The following is a 19,155-nucleotide window of genomic DNA, read 5'->3' on the forward strand; positions in this document are numbered from 1 at the left end:
CAGCGTATTATCTGCTGGCTTCTCTGCAACTCAGCCAATGCCTTTTTCAAACACTGACCAGTGATGCCGGGGGAGCCCAAGACACATCCTGCTCTGGGGGACGCACAGTCTGGCGAAAGCCTGAAAGGGACGGGTCTCGCCACGTAAAAGCAGATCACCGAGTCTGCTGGACTCAACAGAGCTTCCTAGTTAATGGCCGGAGATAACATCCTTGCCTCTGGGTACCACGTCCCAGGCTGGGGACCTCCATCTAGCACAAAACTCTGAGCTGGACCTCACTACCTGCTGAGAGCTTTCAGCTTGAAGGGACGGGAGACCAGGAGTGAGAGGGAAAAGGGTTAAAGGAACTATTTGGGGTTAACAAACTCTCCAGTTCTGTCAAATGCCCGCTGCATTTGTTCTTGGTCGAAGAGTAACTGGGATGGCCTCCTGCCCGGGGCCTGGAGACAAACAAGTGACCCGGGACAAAGACTGTTCTGTGAGTGTGACTCCACCTCACAGCTGTTCCCAGGCCGTCAGGGCGGCCCTGGCCCAAGACACTGACCCAGAGGTTTCTGGGAACCCAGGACAAATTCTCACTACTTAAACCGAGCCCAGGACAAGGCTGGCGGCCTGTCCACGCAGATGGCTGCCTGCTGTGTGAGCAGGGCGAACAAGGGCATTTCAGGGAGAAACAGGAACTCCCCCAAGATATCCGCAGGGACAATGGAGGGAGACGGGGATGCAACGGAATTCTCAGGGAGCCAAAGGCATCTTTTACTGGAGACTGTGAATGAGGCATGATGAGGCGATGGGGCCGCGGGAGGAACAATGCGGCTGGGGTGGGAGAGGGGAGGGGATGGGGGAAGGTGCCCGCTCAAGTGGGGTCTCCCTGGAGAGCTGAGTGCAGGTGGCTGCCCGGCACAACAGGAGTGGACGTTTCCAGGCAATTCTGATGACAGCCGGGTTTGAAAGCTACTCTGCCAGATGGTCTCCTAAATCCCACCAGCCCTCACCCCATTTCTGACCCTGATAAGGTCCCAGGCCCACCCACAGCCCGGTACCTCTCCTCTGACACCTCCTCAAGTTTACTGAGGTCAAGCAGGTGTCAAGTACCGAGTGAAGCGCTTCCCGTAGCCTGGCTCCCTGAATCCTGGTGACGGCCCGAAGTAGTGAGGATTACGGGCTTCGCTGTACAGAAGAGGAAAACTGCCTTTCGCTTTGGACGAAGCTTCTGGGGGTGTCCCCCAGTCTCCCGGGGACGGGGACCTACTACTACAGACCTCAGAAGACTGATCCACGCCTTCCCTCGTCCCCAGGGCCCGTGCGTTTCCCTCTGAACTCACTCTCAGGTCCCCCCACCACAGGTGCTGCGTGAGGACGTCAGTTTCTCTCACTTTTTAAAAAACCTAAACACATACAGTATCCCCTTCTCCACTGGCTTCGATCCCTGCCCTCTTAAGCCTCCTGTTCAATGGCATTTTAATGAGTAACTTGATTTGGAATAAATTTGGAAAGACATTTCCTGGACATGCCCTGGGGTCTGAGGTATGCCTGGCCTTGAATTTCTCTTGGTCTGAGACTGGATAACCTATTAACTGGAGAGCCAAGTGCCCCCTGCCCCCAGGTCTGAACTCCCCGGTCCCAGCCCCCACCGATCTTTAGCCAAAGAGGGTAAAATAGAAGGATGCTTCACTGGCTCCTCTGAGCGCAGGCAAGGGAGGTGGGGAAGGCATCTTGCTTAGGCTCCGGCAGTGATTCCAGCAGCCGAGTGGAGGTAGGACCACCGAGGGCAGGCCTGATTGTCTTTCCCCAGCATCATGCACCTGCTGGCGTGACCTCTGCTTGCTTTCTTTTCTGGTTGTTTTCTAACACATTACGCTTGGCTCTCAGTAACAATTGCTGGGAGGCCATTAAAAAGTACATGTGAGCGTTATGGAATATTCTTCCATTAACCTGGCCACTTGCGACCGGCCTGTCGAGTTAGACACACAACCTCCACGGAAATCACAAATTACAAGTTCACACAAGGCAACTCGTCAGTCCTACCAACGGGAGCCACGGGCTGACCAGCCAGCTGACTTAAGAAGAAGAGGTCAAAGGAGATGCTCGGGAGGAAAGAGGAGACAGCATTTGGCATCAGGTAGAATGAAGACACTCAGAGAAAACCGAGGAGCCTCTGCCCACAGGAAAGTGAGGCGGGTGTGAGAGGGTCCAACCCCAGAGAGAAGCACGCACCTCTCCTTTGGGCAGGATTTTCTGCTCGTCCAGTTTGAAGGCAGTTCCGATTCTTCTTCGCACAATGGGTGGCTCCTCCCCTGGATCCAAGGGATATTCGACCGGCAGCTTGCCTGTCAGCTCCTGCATCAGTGCAATAGCACGAGGGGGGAGGAGATCAGAGGAGTGTGTGACCGGTCTCTCGGACGGACAGATGGACACACACACACACACTTCAAAGCATAGACTCAATGCATAGATTCCAACCTTATGCAATATTAAGGTTAACAGGAGTTTCTGCAATGCAATTTCGTTTCTCTAAAAATGTCTGAGAGCAGTCCTTCCTTTATGGACAGATGCCCTTGGAAAAGTTTTTCCCAAAGGAAATTCCTGTTGAGTAAATAAAATCACCATTGGCTTCCATCATAAAACCCAAATTTCATTCATTTGTACACTTCCCAGGTATCTCCAGTGGGCCTTCTCTGAACCCGGCGAGGCCGCCCGGCCAGGAAGCAGCAGACCTATCATGAGATCGCCTGTCTTTCTGGCTCCAAACTCTGTCCCCTTCTACTGATCATCGAATAGTCCCTCTCAAATATTCTGAAAGGTTTAAATGAATTTTCTTAGGAAGAGCAGTATCTACATGGCAAATCCCAGAAAGAGGCATTATTATTATATAATTCAGAAGCTGAGAATGAGTAATAATTATTCTGCTCTGGCCAGATGCTCAAGGAACAGGCTGAAAAGACATTAAATATGTACAGAAGTGAGTTTCAGTCAAAAGTGAAAATATAAATTCACATTATTGACAAGTCTGTTTTTAAAAAATCTGGTGTGTGTGTGTGTGTGTTTGAGGCTCTGGAAATCTCATTGCTGTGGACATAATGACAGTGAATTTAGTTGACAGACTGCCATAGTGACAATCACTTAGACATTGCATAAAGGTCTGTAGAATGATTCAGGGTTAGAATTAGGCTCTACATGAGCGGGTTATGTCTGGGCTTGAATAAAGATCAAATTTGAGTTAGCAGTTCATCTGTGTGGTGGAGCCAAGTCATCAACTGCAAGGAGTCACTTCCAAGGACCGGAAAAACCCGGGAGAGCCACTGCCTGCCTCCAGTGGGACAGGTGGCACTCCCAGCTAGAGCCCACCCCTGGCTTCCAGTCCCAAGTCAACACGGAGGCTGCACAGAGGTGCAAGGAGCCGCTCTGACGGTGGGGGAGCTTGGCAGGCTCTTCTCGGGAACGTTGAGATGGATGTCTGCGCCCGCTAGGGTGTGTGAGCGTGCGTGTGAGTGTGTGCAACCAGCAGTACAAGCACACCCAGCCCCCGCGATCCTGGACCGCTTGCCTCCGGGGTTCAGGCCACCGGGAAATGACCTCTTGGGCTTCTGATTCCTCGGTGTAAGCATTTCAGAGCACAATGGCCAACTCTTTAAGTCTGAAATGCTCTGCAATTTTCTTTTCGTTTTTTTTTTCTTCTGCTTTTTTTAAAAATGTGGTTCAAATGTCTCCAAAATTATGTGTTTATTCTGCACCATTTTCATTGGCTTCCCTAAAAGTCTGCCTCTAAAAAACATAACTTATGGGGGATTTTTATACTGTTAGGACTTTCTTTTTTTACCTTGAAACTTATAAAAAGGAGGGAAAAGCTGTTCAATCGGCCATTGATTTATAACTCTGCAGAGTCTGTGGTGTGAAAACAAAGTATCTTTTTGAGAAAATGAAGCTACTGAGTTTTCCACCAACTGCTCAAAAGTATTCGGGTCTAGGTCTTGACTTTCCGTATTTAATCTGATTTCACATGTAACCAGAGCTGCGTGGAGAAGGAATAATTCAAGACACTCTGTTGGGGAGGTTTGCTTGGTTCCCCTTATATTCTTGTTGTTGTTGTTGTTGTTTTGGGTTTTTGTTCTTTTTTTTTTTTTTTTTTTAATTTGGAGTGGGGAGGTAATTAATTTCTTCCTTTCTTCCTTCCTTCCTTCCTTCCACGGAGGTGCTGGGGACTGAACGCAGGACCTCGTGCATGCTAAGCACGTGCTCTACCACTGAGCTGTACCCACTCTTGTATACTTGTGTTGGTTATATTCTGCCAAACGCTCCCCCCACCTCATTCTGGCTGCCCCACTCCCCAACGGACGAAAGGCGCTTCTCAGTCCCCTGAGCAGCAGGGCATGGCATGTGTGATACAGTGAAAGGGCAGGACAGAGTTGGCCAGAAATTCTCCTGTCCCGTAACCTCAGAGGAGTCGGGGGACTGGTGGGAACACAGACCCACAGACGCAGTCTGCCCGCCTGCTGGCTTCTTGGGAGGTTATTTTTGACCCTCAAGTTCTGTTTTCGGGTGTCAACAGTATGAAAAGCAGCTTTGTTTTCCTTATTTTGCTTTTATTTTTAAGAGCAGCGCAGAGACCTTTAACAGGCGTGCTAACCTTGCCTGGACATGTTTCACCGATTTTCTGATGCCGATTCCCTGCTGGGTTTAGGGATGTTGCCTTTATTAAAAACAAAACAAGGCTTCACAAAAGATTAAATGCAGACATCCAAACCCTGGCCTTTTCAGTCCTTCCAGCATAGTCTTTATAAAAAGATTGCTAATAGTCACAGCGTCACAGAGCACATGCCCCAGCCGGGACAAGTGCTTGCCGAAGATTTGCCATGGATTTGCGCTAACATGGGTCCGCTTTGAGCCGGCTCTGGTTTAAAATCAATCCAGGGCGTAATGAAGCCAAGTTGGGCTGTAATATGATCTCAGGCTGTGGCCCCATGTTTCATTCCTCCTGCGGCAAGACATTGCTATTTGGGGGAGGGGAGCAAGGCTCTTGGATTCAGTTTGGAACCCTCTTTATACTTCCCCTTCTGACCTGCTGACCAACAGGGGTCCCTGTGATGTCATATGCGGGGCAATCTCTCTCCAGAAGGCTCCCACCCCAGCGTGTCCATGTGCAAGCACAAGCACGCATGTGCGCACACACACACACACACAGAGGATCATGAGCTGCACTGAAAAATCTAGTCTTCACACATGGTAACAATGAATCCTGGAGTAAGCAGAAGATGGTGGAAACGAATGTTCAAATAAATATGGACAGTGACCTGCAAAGCCTCAAATTCCCAGTGAGGTAGGAGACTAGTGCACATACTAGCACTGCTTCGCATACATTTAAAGGAGATTTTTTAGCTTACTAGGCTAAAGTTTCATTTAAAAAAAAGTGGAGGAGGGTCTAGCTCAGTGGTAGAGTGCTCAGCGCGCACGAGGTCGTGGGTTCAATCCTCAGTACATCCATAAATAAATAAACAAACAAACCTAATTACCACGCCCCAACAAAAAAGTGGAAGATGAGACACCAGACTGTGAATTTTAAAGGGGATCACGCATCAGGTGGAATCCGATTTCCTTTTGAATCCCGAGGATGCCTCTCAGTACGACCTCCAAAGGTCAATCTGAAATACACTCAAGGAAACCAAAAGCCACCACAACGATAAACTCAGGCACAAGATCTTAGGAAAATGGTAGCAAACCATCATATCCAGTGCTGCACTATTATTACATGACGAAATGCTTTATAAACTACGGGGCACCGTGCAAATATTGTTGTTCACAACTGTTTTCGTGACTGTTGGTAAGACTTGACATTTGGTCGCTAGTGGGGCCCCATGTGGGATTCAGCCAGGACCTGCTTTCACTGGGGTCAGGGAGTCTCCTTCCGGTCCAAGACTCCTGTTTCTGATGGCGCTCATCCCAGGGGCTGGGTGTTGTCAACATCTGGGTTTCAGAAGAGCTGTTGCTCCCACTTACACTCCTTATGCAGCCCACCCTGGCCTTTTATAAAAAGAGAAGACAGATGAGGGCAGGGACAACGCAGACTTCCCCAGGACGTAATGGTCACTGCTTACCGCTTCTCGGAGGCAGAGTTTCTTCAGCTCTTCCAGCCGCTGGCGAAGTGTCTCCTCCAGGGCTTCCTGCCTGGATTTCAAGGCTGCCAGCATGTCTTTCTTGGCCGACTGAGAACTGTCTGATTCCTGAGAACCTGTCAATTAACAGTGGGGTCACTTGGCCAGCTGACAAGGGGACACACATCTGGACCACGAAGGAACTGAACCAGAGCCCACGCTGCGGCTGGGGGATTTACCCCCGGAGTCCAGGGAGCGTGAAATGAAACAAGTGCTCAGCTCCAAGTGTGAGAAGCGGACTCTCAGCACTCGGTGTAACTGACAGTCAGTCAGAAGGACTGACAGGGAAATGCACACCTCTGGAGAAGGCTGTCTCTTTCTTGATTATCCCAAGCTATGTCACACACCCATTTTAATTTCCCTAGCAAATTTTCATAGACTTTTCCTACCATGAAGGGGCAAATGAAGTGTAAGCCAGTCATTTTAATACATAGTTTTAATTTTTTTTCCTTTAAAAATGCTTTCTTTTTTTTGGCTTAGAGCAAAGATAATACACACGTAGCATAAAAATTCTGACAATGTAGACACGTGTAAAAATAATTCACAAGCTAGACACCCAGAGATAACCAGTAGTGCATTTTCTTTTGGCTTCTTAATCTAGGCATGTATATTTTAAAAATAAAATTAGCTTTGATTGTATTTTTTCAGCTCAATACTCTATCATGAGCAAATTCCCTCCTAATAAAAGGTACACATATTTTCACACGCAGCACAGAAGTATCTGCTTGATGATTCAAATAGCAGACCGCCAGACAGGAACCCTCTGTGGAAGGCCAACTGTAAGCCAAACAGAAGGGAAATAAGCTGAAATGCCAACTGGAGAGACCTAGGTTGGGCCAGAAGGACCACTTCTGGGCTGCAGTGTTTGGGTTCTGAAACGGTTTTCCCGCAGTGAAGCTCTCATGCCTTCTCTGCCTGGATGGGGTAGGCAAGGCGCCAGGGACTCCCTGGGAGGGGGAAAGCTGAAGATTCCTGGGCCTCTTGTGCCCGTGTCAGAGACTGGATGGGCATTACTGCGTGTGCTTTCTGGGGGCTCACGTGATGCCACCTCCAACAGCAGCAGACGACGTCGAACCCTTAGGGAACTCGTCTAGGGAAGGGTGTACACGATTCCTACTGAGAAGTCTAATACTCTGCTGAGGAAAACTAAAGACCCCAGACGGAGGGACGCACTGTGGCCACGGACTGGAAGCTTGACATCATAATGATGTCAAATCTTCAGGAGCTGCATAATAGAATCATTGTCATCCCAGTAAAACTGCCAGTGAGATTTGTTGGACGAAAGGGTAGGAACTGCATTTCCTCCTGAAACATTTTGGGACAATTCCGTGAATGGATGGCAGATTTGAGAATCATCCAATCATATTCCCAGAGTCGACCGCTCTGTTTCTTCCAGTGGTAAAGAAGTCATCTCAGAATCATAAGACTAGAAGGGACTTCTACGCTTTTGTATCAAGAACCCCGCAATGCTCAGTTTATCCCCATAAGTACACAATTCTGAATCTCCTTTTTAGTCAAGGAGCAAGCAGCTCCGTATTCCCTCAATTGCCACACACCTAGTTCTTATAACCCTAATACTCAAGAATTCTCAGTGTCTGGGTTGGGAGGGTAGAGCTCAGTGGCAGAGCACGTGCTAAGCCCATGCACAAGGTCCTGGGTTCAATCCCCAGTACCTCCTTAAAAAAATAATAATAAACAAACAAATAAGTAAACCTAATTACCTCTCCTTCCGAAACAAAAACAAAGAGAAGAATTCTCAATGTCTATGCACATTTTGACTCCAACTTGGGTTCCACCACCACCCGCATCCCATTCTAGCTTGAAATAGAGACTAACCATCTCTGCTGGGATATACCATCTTTCTGCCTCCACAGCAGCTAATAAATATTAGCTTGAATAAACAAACAAGCTTTGTCAGCCATACGCTTGGATGCTATAATTAAGTTGCATCTCATCTGGGTAGAGAACTCTAGCACCTGTAAGTTGTTTCTTTGTAGAATCAACCTCCCAAACTTTTCATCATTTTCGTAGCTCTTTCCTGGATTTCATCATGCGTCAATCCCAGGTTTCCAAATTCAATAGCAAACTCAAACAAAAGTCTGACTCTCGTGAAGGCTCCATTACCTCATGGTTCTCAGATACTAACTCCACACGGCGTCACACCCATGTGACACATGGCTGGACCTTCCTGCAGGTTCCCCTTTTTGAAGTGGTTCAGGTCTCCACCTCCATGAGTCAGTTACCTGTGCTTACTAGTCCTGGGCTATCGCCAGTCTGCGTCCGTCTAACAGAACGCAGCTAAATCATCCTGAATGTTAATCTCACTCCCTTCGTCACAGTCGCCGCTCACAGGTGAAGGCACAGGAAAAATTGAATGAGGCGGTCTTTATTCCATCATTTAAAGAATTAATAAGAATGTAAAATAATACTGGAGGGAAGTCAGACTTCAGATTGGAAAAACAGGCCTGGGTGGAAACTTAGGTCCAAGAAGATTAAAGAATTTCTAGCACAAGTGAAAAAGTCGTTTTCCCTTTACTCCTGCCTAGGTCTCAATAGAAAATGATGATATGAAGTCAAAGCTCAGAATTCCATATATATATATATATATACACATACACGGATGGCAAAAATCACAACAAATCACATTAAACCATTAAACTCTGGGTGGTAAAGCACAACGGTTTTGGATGATCTGCTCTCTAGTTATGAGATTAGTTAAGCTTTGGTCTTGAGCTCATCAATGCTACCTGTATTAACTCTATTTAGAATAATTAGCCTAAATACCAAAGCCACGTAAGACAGAGTGGACAGCTCAAGAGGCTGCCTCCGGATCGAGCGCCACTCACGCTGGCTGGCTCTGTTTCGCACCCTGATTCTTGAAGCTGCGTCATGAGGAACGTGGTGCCAGGTACTAACTTAAATCTTTGCAAACTAAGGGAGCTGCCTGGCCCAGACCTGCAGATTTCCGTGTTCCTGGTAACTGCTGGAGGGTTTAACAATCTGGCTTTGATGCACACTAAACCATCACTACATGGGTGGCCCTGAGCAAGTGACCTGCTCTCTTCGATCTGCTGTAAAGACTAATGAGATCACGCATGTCCAGCGTCCCGCACTGGGCCTGGGACGGTGAACCCTCAGCGTCTAGGGCAGACTTCCCACGAGAGAGCACGCACACCCACACACGTACACACAGGGTAGGATTACAGAGCGAGAAATGATTACCATTTCTTCCCCACGGCTCAAGGAGACCTTCGCCAAAAAAAGAACCTGTCTGTGCAATGTGGGTAGCACTGGGGCTCCAAGCTCACCTTTATTATTTTATTTATTTATTTTGTTAAATTTTTTTTTTTTTTTTTTGGTGGGGAGAGAGGTAATTAGTTTATTTGTTTATTAAATGGAGGGACTGGGGATTGAACCCAGGACCTCGTGCATGCTAAGCACACCGTCTACCACTGAGCTATATACCCTCCCCTCTCCAAGTTCATCTTTACAAGGAGCAACAGAGGTCTAGGCACTGTTTCCAGTTCTAGTTTCTTGAGCCCCTGGGTTTGCAGTGATGCCTTTGGGGCTGCTGTGGATGAGGATGGGACAGGGACAAGGAGATTGAGCAGATTCTTGGGGCCCCCTGCTCCACCCTCCTCAAGCGAAGGGCAGCTCTGCACTGGGGTTCTTGTCACGCTGCATTTGCAAAGAGGTTCCTGGGGCCCCTGTCTCTGTAAAGGAAACGCACTCCCCGGGCACGCGCTCGGAGCTGTCATAGCTGCTCTCTTTTGGAGCTGGTGGGATCTGAGCCTGTGCGGCTGCTACCTGCAACCAGACACATAGGCAACCAGGAGGGGAGGTGGCTGAGTACCAGTGCCAAGGATGCCCCAGTAACAGCTCCTCAGAGAGATACTCAAGGGCATCAGAAGAAGGAGCAGGTGCTCTGCGATGTTGAGGAAGCTTCCCCACCGCCTCCACCAGTGCCCTCTGGGCGGCCTCTGGATGGCATGAGCGACAGCTAAAAGGGAGGCCAGAAATTGGGAGGCAGAGATTCACCCTTAATCCCCTCCAGTGACAGAACAGAACGAATCCAGGGAGAAACACAATCAGAAGAGCCTCAGGTACTCAGGGCAATGAGAGTCTTACACGCTGAAGATCTGTGAGCGCATCCAGGAAGATTCTAGACACAGAACTAATTTCAGTGGGGAGGGCACAGCTCAGTGGTAGAGTGTGCGCCTAGCACGCATGAGGTCCTGGGTTCCATCCCAGTACCTCCATTAAAAATAAATCAAATAAACCCAATTACCTCCCCTTCCCCCCAAATTAAATACAACAACAAAATTAAATTAAAAAAAAGAGAAATAATCTCAAATCAGCACCTAGACTTGGTGAACGGTGTACAAGCTCTTGGTTACAATGCTTTATCCACTTCCGGTTATGTGAACACATACGTGTCTTTTCTCATGCAACACCGCTCCAAGGTTCCAAGTTTAGCCCCTTAGGAATTAACAAGATGGAAATCTGCTATCTTTGACAGGAGCAGGGACACATAAAAGAGACCCAACACAAGTCAGCTATTAACTGGTGCCAGATCTTGGGTTGTTAACCTCTCTCAGAGCCATGATGTCTCCAACTAGAAAACGATCAATCAACCAACCTCCAAGACTCCTGCAAACTTGGATCGAGTACTTAGTAAGCAACTTACTTAGACAGCTCCTTCTCGCTGCCAGTGGTCATTTTTGCAGTTTTTACAAAAGGAGCCTTACACATGGCGCCATCTTCCCTCCGCTTTTCTCTGCCAGCCCTTCCTCTGGAACAGACAAGCATCCCGTCAGATCTGGTCCTTCTCGCAGTTCTCACTACAGTTGGCTTCAAATCGAAAGGAAATGTCTAATTATCAACCAGCACCTAAGGATTTACCTCTTCATCTTAACAAGAGACCAAAGCACTTGGATACTAAGCAAGAGTTTAATCTGATCTGTGTTTGGGATTAACCAAATATGAAGATGGACGGAACTTCTCTCCTGGAGCCAAAGAGTGAGATTTCAAAACATACAGACTGACAAGATAGTAGCCAAATGCTAGCTGGAAAGGGCTGTCCAAGACTAATGAGTCGACGTAGGAACCCAAGGAGAAATGGGTGATTTAAATATTCTTGAAAGAGCTAAGTAGTGCATGAAGACTGTATTGCTGTCATTGGTCAAACTCTCAAGCAGCACCAAGTTTATGGGCAAGAATGATGTGAACACACCTTGGGAAACATCAGCGGGTCTTGGAGCCTCCTGAGGCGGGATTCTACCAGCCAATAGCTGAGAGCTGGCAAGTCTGGGCTTGGGACCCAGCTCGGCGGACTTGCTAGCTGTGCAGACTTGGCCGTGTTACATAACCTCTCTGAACCTGTCACCTCCCCTCTGAGGATGAAAACCGGACTTCTTCAAAAGTCGGGAGAATTAAATGAGACGATGCTTCCAAGACGCTTAGCACGGAGCTCAGGACGTAATAGGTGTGACATGAGTATCTGTAGTTATGTGTCGTTAATAAGTGACCCTGACTTTTATTAGGAGTCGGCACCCCAATTCCGGGGAGCCTTATAATGTAAAAGAGGGAGAACAGCGAGCCGGCAAGAACGTGGAAGACACGTGGACGGCGGGTGGACGGCGCACCTGCAGGAAACTCAGGAGGAGTCAGGGAAAGGAGGAGATTTTTACAGAACTCCTGACAGGCATGTCCCGCATGTTCTACTTCATTTAATCCTCACAAAAACATTAACCCCAATTTCACAGAAGAGGTCACCGGGAGGTGGGGAGGCGGGGCTGGGATTCCAGCTTGGCTCTGTGGGGTCTGCTTCACCCCTAGAACAGACACATCACGTGGGGCGGGGCTCTCTGTCTGGCCGTCGTAAGAACGGCTAGTGTGCAGCTGCACCTGCCTCTCCAGCCTAGACCGTCTCTGCAGCACCGTGTGGATGAACACGGAGGCACAGAGGAGGTGCCCGCAGATCTTCAGAGGTGCCAACGAAGCAACGGAAGTCTCCGAAGCACTTCCCGCGTGCAAGGTTGCGGGGTTGGGGGGAGACAGGTTACCGGACATGGGTCCGGCCCTCAGAGAGCCTTGGGTCTGGCCACGGAAAGCTGTCCAGCAGGCAGAAGCAGGAGACAAGGCCCGCACACAAACGGGAGAGGTGGCAGCCTCCGTCTAAGGAGTGAGCCCGCAGCCCCGGGCCGATTAGATAATGAACCCTCAGGGCGGGTGGTCTAGTCTGAGGAGGTTAAGTCTCCGTGCTCCACCGCCAGGAAGACTGCCTTCGAGTGAGCTCTCTGGAAAACCTTTCGTCCCTGTCACTGCTCAGTAAACATCTGTTTGAATGATGCCAGATTGGAAATCTCTTTTTGGCTATCTGATTATCATGTTTCAGCCCACATCCAAAGGGTTTTATAGAAATAGGTCACTAACAAAAGGTCAAGGAGGAGGAGAAAAAGATCTGACCTCCAAGAAGACAATTCCTGTGCAAACACAGCCAGGAGAGTGACCGACGCTCTCAGAATCAGAGAGGCACGTCCAGGGGGAGCTTGGAAGTCTGTTGCGTAAACTCCCAGGTGCCACGGGTGTTACTGGCAGAGACATGGAGAAAACTTGTTCTGCCACCTCTGGAGAAACCGCCTCGATGACTTTCTCATGTTCCGGCTGGGGAATTCCAGGCTTCACCCCGTGGGCAGCTGGCTCCCCAGGGCAGGATGTGTGGGGACGCCGGCGCGCACAGCGGCTCCCTCCTCCCAGCCGGCAAACGTGGGCAGGGTTGTCCCCGTCGGGCTGAGATGGAGCATTTGCTCCAGCCGACTACTCTGCACCGGATATGAGAACGCATCCTCTTGAAAAGAATGTTGCCGGGAACTGGGGCTTATCTGTTGTTCATGCAGATGGAATACAGACGACCAGCCCGCCAAGCTCAGGAGACAGAAGTGGTGCTTTCCTCTCTGAAACCAGGGGGAAATTCGAAACAAACAGTACCCCGAAGAAGAAAGAAATCTGTTGTTCTGCAAGTAAGGGAAGGAAACGACAATCTGTCTGTTTAGATTTCTAGGGGGGGAAGAAAGGAAGAAGGCATATTCCCAGCAGATCTATAAAAGCTGTGAGGAAGAGTTTTGGCAGACACCCCAGGAGTGAATATGAGGGAAGATCTGAATGCTTCTTTAGGATGAAGAGCTTTTTATTTCCCCTACAAATCCTCAATCATGAATTTCTTACAGAAAAGATGTCCTAAGAGACCCTGAGAAATAAAGCCACACGGCAGATTTCAGGATCAACATGTGATCTCTGGAGAGCGTCTCAGGGAATTAAACATGATTTTTTTTTTCCACATGAAAAGTGCACGTTTGGAAAATTTTTCATCGGGGTCAGAAATATTTCTTTTTCTTTAATTGAAGCACAGTGTTTATTAGTTGTGGTAAATAGGGAGACAGGGAGATAGTTCTTAAAGCACTGTCTCCAGAAATTTAAAAAATAAAATAGTTGGTGTAGCTCAGTGGTAGAGTGTGTGCTTAGCGCACACAGGGTCTGGGGTTCAATCCCCAGTACCCCCATTAAAATAAACAAACAAACAAACCAACCTAATTACCTCCCCCCACCCCCCAAAAAGAACATTAAAAAAATAATACTAACAGACACTGGAGAGGGTGTGGAGAAAAAGGAACCCTCCTACACTGTTGGTGGGAATGTAATTTGTTGCAGCCTCTATGGAGGACAGCTAGAGCTTCCTTAAAAAGTTAAAAATAGAGTTACCATATAATCCAGCAATCCCACTCCTGGGCATATATCCAGAGAAAACTATGACTGGAAAAGACACATGCATCCCAGTGCTCACAGCAGCACTATTCACAATAGCCAAGACATGGAAGCAACCTAAATGTCCATCAAGAATAACGAAGATGTGGTAATATTTATACAATGGAATACTACTCAGCCATAAAAAGGATAAAATAATGCCATTTGAAGCAACATGGATGGACCTAGAGATGATTATATTAAATGAAGTAAGTGAGACAGAAAAAAGACAAATATCATATGATATCACTTATATGTGGAATCTAAAAAAATGATACAAATTCTATTTATAAACCAAAAACAGACTCATGGACATAGAAAACAAACTATGGTTACCAAAGGGGAAAGCGTGCGGAGGGATAAATTAGGGGTTGGGGATTAACAGACACACATGACTATAGATAAAACAGGTAAACAACAAGGACCTACTGTATAGCACAGGGAACCATATTCAATTTCTTGTAATAACATATAATGGAAAAGACTCTGAAAAAAATATGTATCTATATGTATAACTGAATCATTTTGCTGTATACCTGAAACTAGTATTGTAAATCAACTACACTTCAATAAAAAAAAAAAAGAAAAGAAAGGGTGAAGACCAAAAGAAGAAGAAAAAACCTCCAAACATCATGTGATTTACTCCAACTTTAGGCTGTGTATTTGGAGCTGAACACAGCCCTGACCGTCAAGCTGGCAGACGTCCATCAGTTCAGCTCTCTGGACGGAGACATGGCAGATAGCTGGCACCCTCATTGTTACGACAGTTATTAATAAACTTCCCCACAATGGAAGGAAGTGCTCACACGGGGAGAAAGGGAACGTGTGAAGGGCTGAGTCATGGGTGTGGATGGACCACACTCAGCACATGTTTTCCCCAGAGTGCAAAGGGTCAGAGCTGGGGGAATCAGAGCAGACTGCAGGTTTCTGTGCTATTTTCTTTCTTTCTTTTTTTTAAACCAAAGGTCCATCACCACATTCTCGGCAATGCAGCTCTTCACAATGAAGATGACTCAGCCACCAGCTCATTAATCACACTGTCCGATGTCTATTTATAGACACAACATGCCATTCTGTTTTGGAGAGAGTGGGTGGCTTCTGCGCCTGCCTTTCCATTCCAGAAGCCAACATCAGTCTCATTGTTCTCTGTCTTCAAGAAAGGATGCACAGTAATTTTTTTGGGGGGGTGCGGGTCTGGGTGGCTAATGGGACAACCCACATGGGCCTGCAGAACACGGGCTGTTTCCTCAGCAAGTCTGTGCCATTTTCTTTAAATAGGCTGGGAGTGAAAACACATCTCCCTGAGCCCCGACCCTCCCACTGAAACCAGAACTGTCCTGTGATGGCAAATTCCAGCAGCAAGGCTAGGACCATCCTACCCGCCTCTGGCTTTCAGACGAGCGCTAGGAAGGCCACGTGTGTTGACTTATGACACAGAGAGTTGTTCTGTCCTTGGTTTTGATATGCCATTTTTTCTTCTCTCCCATCTTTTTTGAGATTTCAAGAAATGGGGGTAAGGAAGACTGGAATAAACCCTTTGAAGTTCCCACAGAAGGGATTTCAGATGCTTTTTCTGAACCCTGAAAACATCATAACTGAAGGGTTTGGATTCAGATTTCCTTTCAAACTCTACCTGAGTCTTTGAAAATCGAGGGGTCAGATGCAGGCTCTCTTTGGGCAGAGTGAATACAGTGTCCCCTGCTTACTGCTCCCTGCAGGGGTGAGTCAGCAGGCTGGCTGGGGACCCAGAGATGCAGAGCTTGGGAGGAGACCAGGATGAGGGGACAGGGGATGGGGCTCTGCCTGCCTAGAAGAGGGGGCTGCACCCTGAGCTGCCCCAAATCCCCTCTTCCAGGGGACTCTGGGATGGCCAGGCCATCTCTCAGCAGATGTGTTCTGGGACAAGGGTCCTCACATGTTTTCAGAGCCTGGTCGTCAGAGCCCCTTCACAAATGGAATTGGGACACAGGTTCCATGACTTTCCTAGGGTCTGAATCTCATCCAGGGCAAGATCAGGAGGTTAGCTATGGACCCCTTTCACTCTAACACAGCTCAGAAGGCTCACCACCTCTCAGGGTCTCTACTAGGACACAGGCCTATAGGTGTCCCACCGCCCAGCCCTCCAGATCACCACTGAAGAACTCAGCGGGGCTGGGCGCCAAGCCTGAGTCAATCACTTCATCTCTGTAGACCTTCTCTTTTTGAGATGTTAGCCCTTGGCTTAAGCCATGAGTACGTGTGGACTTCTGACTTCTTGAACAATATCACTGACATTTCTTCATTTTTTTTTAGCATCTGAGACCTCAGACACCTTTAAAATGACTGAAGTCTGGCACTGGGTAATGATGTGCTCTCGTTAGAAACAGGAAAAGCATCTTCCAAGTTACAAATAGTTGGAAATATTTTACCTCTGCTTTACGTCAATAAATAGTATGCAAACTCTCTGAGGAGAGCGGCTGTAACTTTTTAAATGCTGTGTACAGCCACTAGCAAAGTTTGGGAGCTAGAAAAATGTTTATACCATAGAAATATCATAGCGTGGTTACAGGGCTCAGTTACACCCTGGCGTGGGTAGACAAGGGAGGAAGGGAGAATGAAAGATGATGAGGATGTTGCTGTTTGTAGGAGAAGCCTGATCTGACAAGATTAACCTCAGAAGGTCTGAGACCATCATGATTAAAAGCAACACAGTACAATTTGAGGGAAAATGCTGGTGGCACGTTTATGAGAGACCCATGGCAAGGACCAAGATACCATACGCTCTGGGAACATAGAAGGTTCTTAAGATGCAGCACATGCAGGGTTCTTACAGGAGTCTTCAAAACTTAATTTCAATAATCGTTACTGCCATTCGTTTGTTAATGGTTTTTTAAAATTTGACACCCTAAGAAGAGGCAACAGAAGTAAAAATAAACTAAAAGGACTACATCAAACTAAAAAGCTTCTGCACAGCAAAGGAAACCATCAACAAAAAGAAAAGGCAACCTACTGAGTGAGAGAAAACATTTGCAAATCATGCATCCGATAAAGGGCTAATATCTAAAATATGTAAGGAACTCATACAACTCAGTAACAATAAAAAAAAATCCAATTAAAACATGGGCAGAGGATCTGAACAGACACTTCCCAGAGAAGACTTACAGATGGCCAACAGCACATGAAAAGCTATCCAATATCATTCACGATCAGGGAAACGCATATCGAAACCACAGTGAGATAGCACCTCACGCCTGTCAGAACGGCCATCATCAAGAAGACGAGAAATAACCAGGGCTGTGAGGCTGCGGAGAAGAGGGGACCCTCCCCCACTGCTGGGGGGAATGCGAATTGGTGCAGCCACTGTGGAAAACAGTATGGAGGCTCCTTTAAAAACAGAATTACCATATGATCCAGCAATCCCACTACTGGGTATATATCCAAAACAATGAAAACAGTAACTTGAAAAGATACCTGAACCCATGTTCACAGCAGCGTTATTCATAACAGCTATGACACGGAAACAACCTGAGAGTCCAGCAGTGGGTGAATGGCTAAAAGAAACTGCGATCACATATATACTTTAAATATATATATATATATATATATATATATATAATACACACAATGGAATATTATTCAGCCATAACAAAGAACTGAAAATCCTGACCTTTTCAACAACATAAATGGACCCTGAGGGCATTGTGCTAAAGTGAAGTAAGACAGAGAAAGACAAATACCATTTGATCCCACTGACATGTAGACTCTAAAAACAAACCCCCAAATACCCTGAGCTCACAGATAAAGAGCACAGACTGGTGTCTGTCAGAGGCAGGGGTGAGGGTGGGCGAAACAGGTGAAGGGAGTCAAAAGGTACAGACTTCCAGTCATCAAATACATGAGTCATGGGGAGATCATACAAAAAATGTTTTTAGTTTTTAAAAAATTGTATGCTGAGCACCTACTGGGCGTGAGGCCCTGGGCTAAAGGTGGAGAAAAGGATTTTCAAGTGATGATTCGTTCCTCAAAATGCTTTTCAGGAATATTTATTAGACACCATGTGTTTTTTAGCAGGAAGCAGCAGGTGAAGGAGAGACGCTAACTGACCAAACAGGAGGCTGGCCTACTTCCTGAATGAATGAAGGGTAGGACATAGGGTCTGGCAAGTGTAATAAAAAGAGTGTTTAAATCAGGGCCATCCCAGAAGAGGGATGCCCTCGCATTCTGTGGGAGCGCATCACTAAAAGGTCTTCTCGACACGCAGTGAGGTGGGAGGACCCTGAAGGATGGAAGGGATGGGGAGGTCGGGGAGGGAGGCTAGCCTAGACTCCCCATGGTGGGCGATGGGAAACCCACCCCTTCCGGGTGGGGCTGCAAGGCCTTGCCTCAGGTGAAGGCACCTCCCTCCTCACGTGGAAGGTCAGAGAGGCAGCAGCCACAGCCCCTGCGGGAGTGATGGCCAGATATGCGGGTCCTAGAAGTCCCCACGTTGACTGATGGACCCCTTCCTGTTCACGGTCTCTCCCTGCCCTGGACCATGGTCCTTCCTAAGTCAGGGGAGGGAGGCCTCCCCCGGAGCCCAGCCTCATCGCTTAGGGACCATTCTCCAGGATCTAGCTTGCAGGGCTGGGCCAAGTTTGACGTGCTCCCAGCCTGGTCCTGGGGCCGGGCTCCCACCTCCCCCACTTCTCCTCCACCCCACTTTCCTCTTGCCTAGCTGAGCAGCAGAGGGTGGGCAGGGAAAAGGCGGAGGGCCTCGGTCCTACAAATGGAGCCACTGTAGAAGCGGGGAGGGCAGGGGGCCTTGGCTGCCTCCGTCAACACCCAAACAGCTTTGCTTGGGGGTCCTAAGTTATCAAACACGCAAAAACTGCTTTAACATCTTGTGATAAGGATGCTCGCAGTGGGTGTGGGAGTGGCTTCAGAGGGAAGGCTTTCTTTCGATTCCTATCCCAGCCCACAGGCTTGATGACTAACGTCAAGTTGATGGTAGTAACAGAGAGGAACTGCTTTCATCTTAAAGATGCCTGGCTCTCATTTCTGATGGTTGAGTTGTCAGTTTCATGTCAGAAGCTTTGGGGGTCCTGCTCACCACCCACTCTGGACCTGCTGTTCAGTTTGTCCCTCCTGGAGGCTTCTGGGGACAACGGGCCTGGGCAGATGGATGAGGACATGGGTTTAAAAGTAGGGAGACCTGGGTTTCAGGAGCCTGAGGCCACACACCCAC

General features: G+C 47.9%; 1 protein-coding gene across 1 annotated transcript in view; it reads right to left on the reverse strand.

The window, feature by feature from the left end:
* FRMD4A (FERM domain containing 4A) overlaps positions 1-19,155 on the reverse strand; it is a 276,313-nt gene that overhangs the window by 26,730 nt on the left and 230,428 nt on the right. The window contains 2 exon segments of the mRNA XM_032473723.1: positions 2,218-2,340; positions 6,093-6,226. Of these exon segments, the coding sequence (XP_032329614.1) occupies positions 2,218-2,340; positions 6,093-6,226 (257 nt within the window).

This window comes from Camelus ferus, chromosome 35, assembly GCF_009834535.1.
Source record: "Camelus ferus isolate YT-003-E chromosome 35, BCGSAC_Cfer_1.0, whole genome shotgun sequence".
NCBI lineage: Eukaryota > Metazoa > Chordata > Mammalia > Artiodactyla > Camelidae > Camelus > Camelus ferus.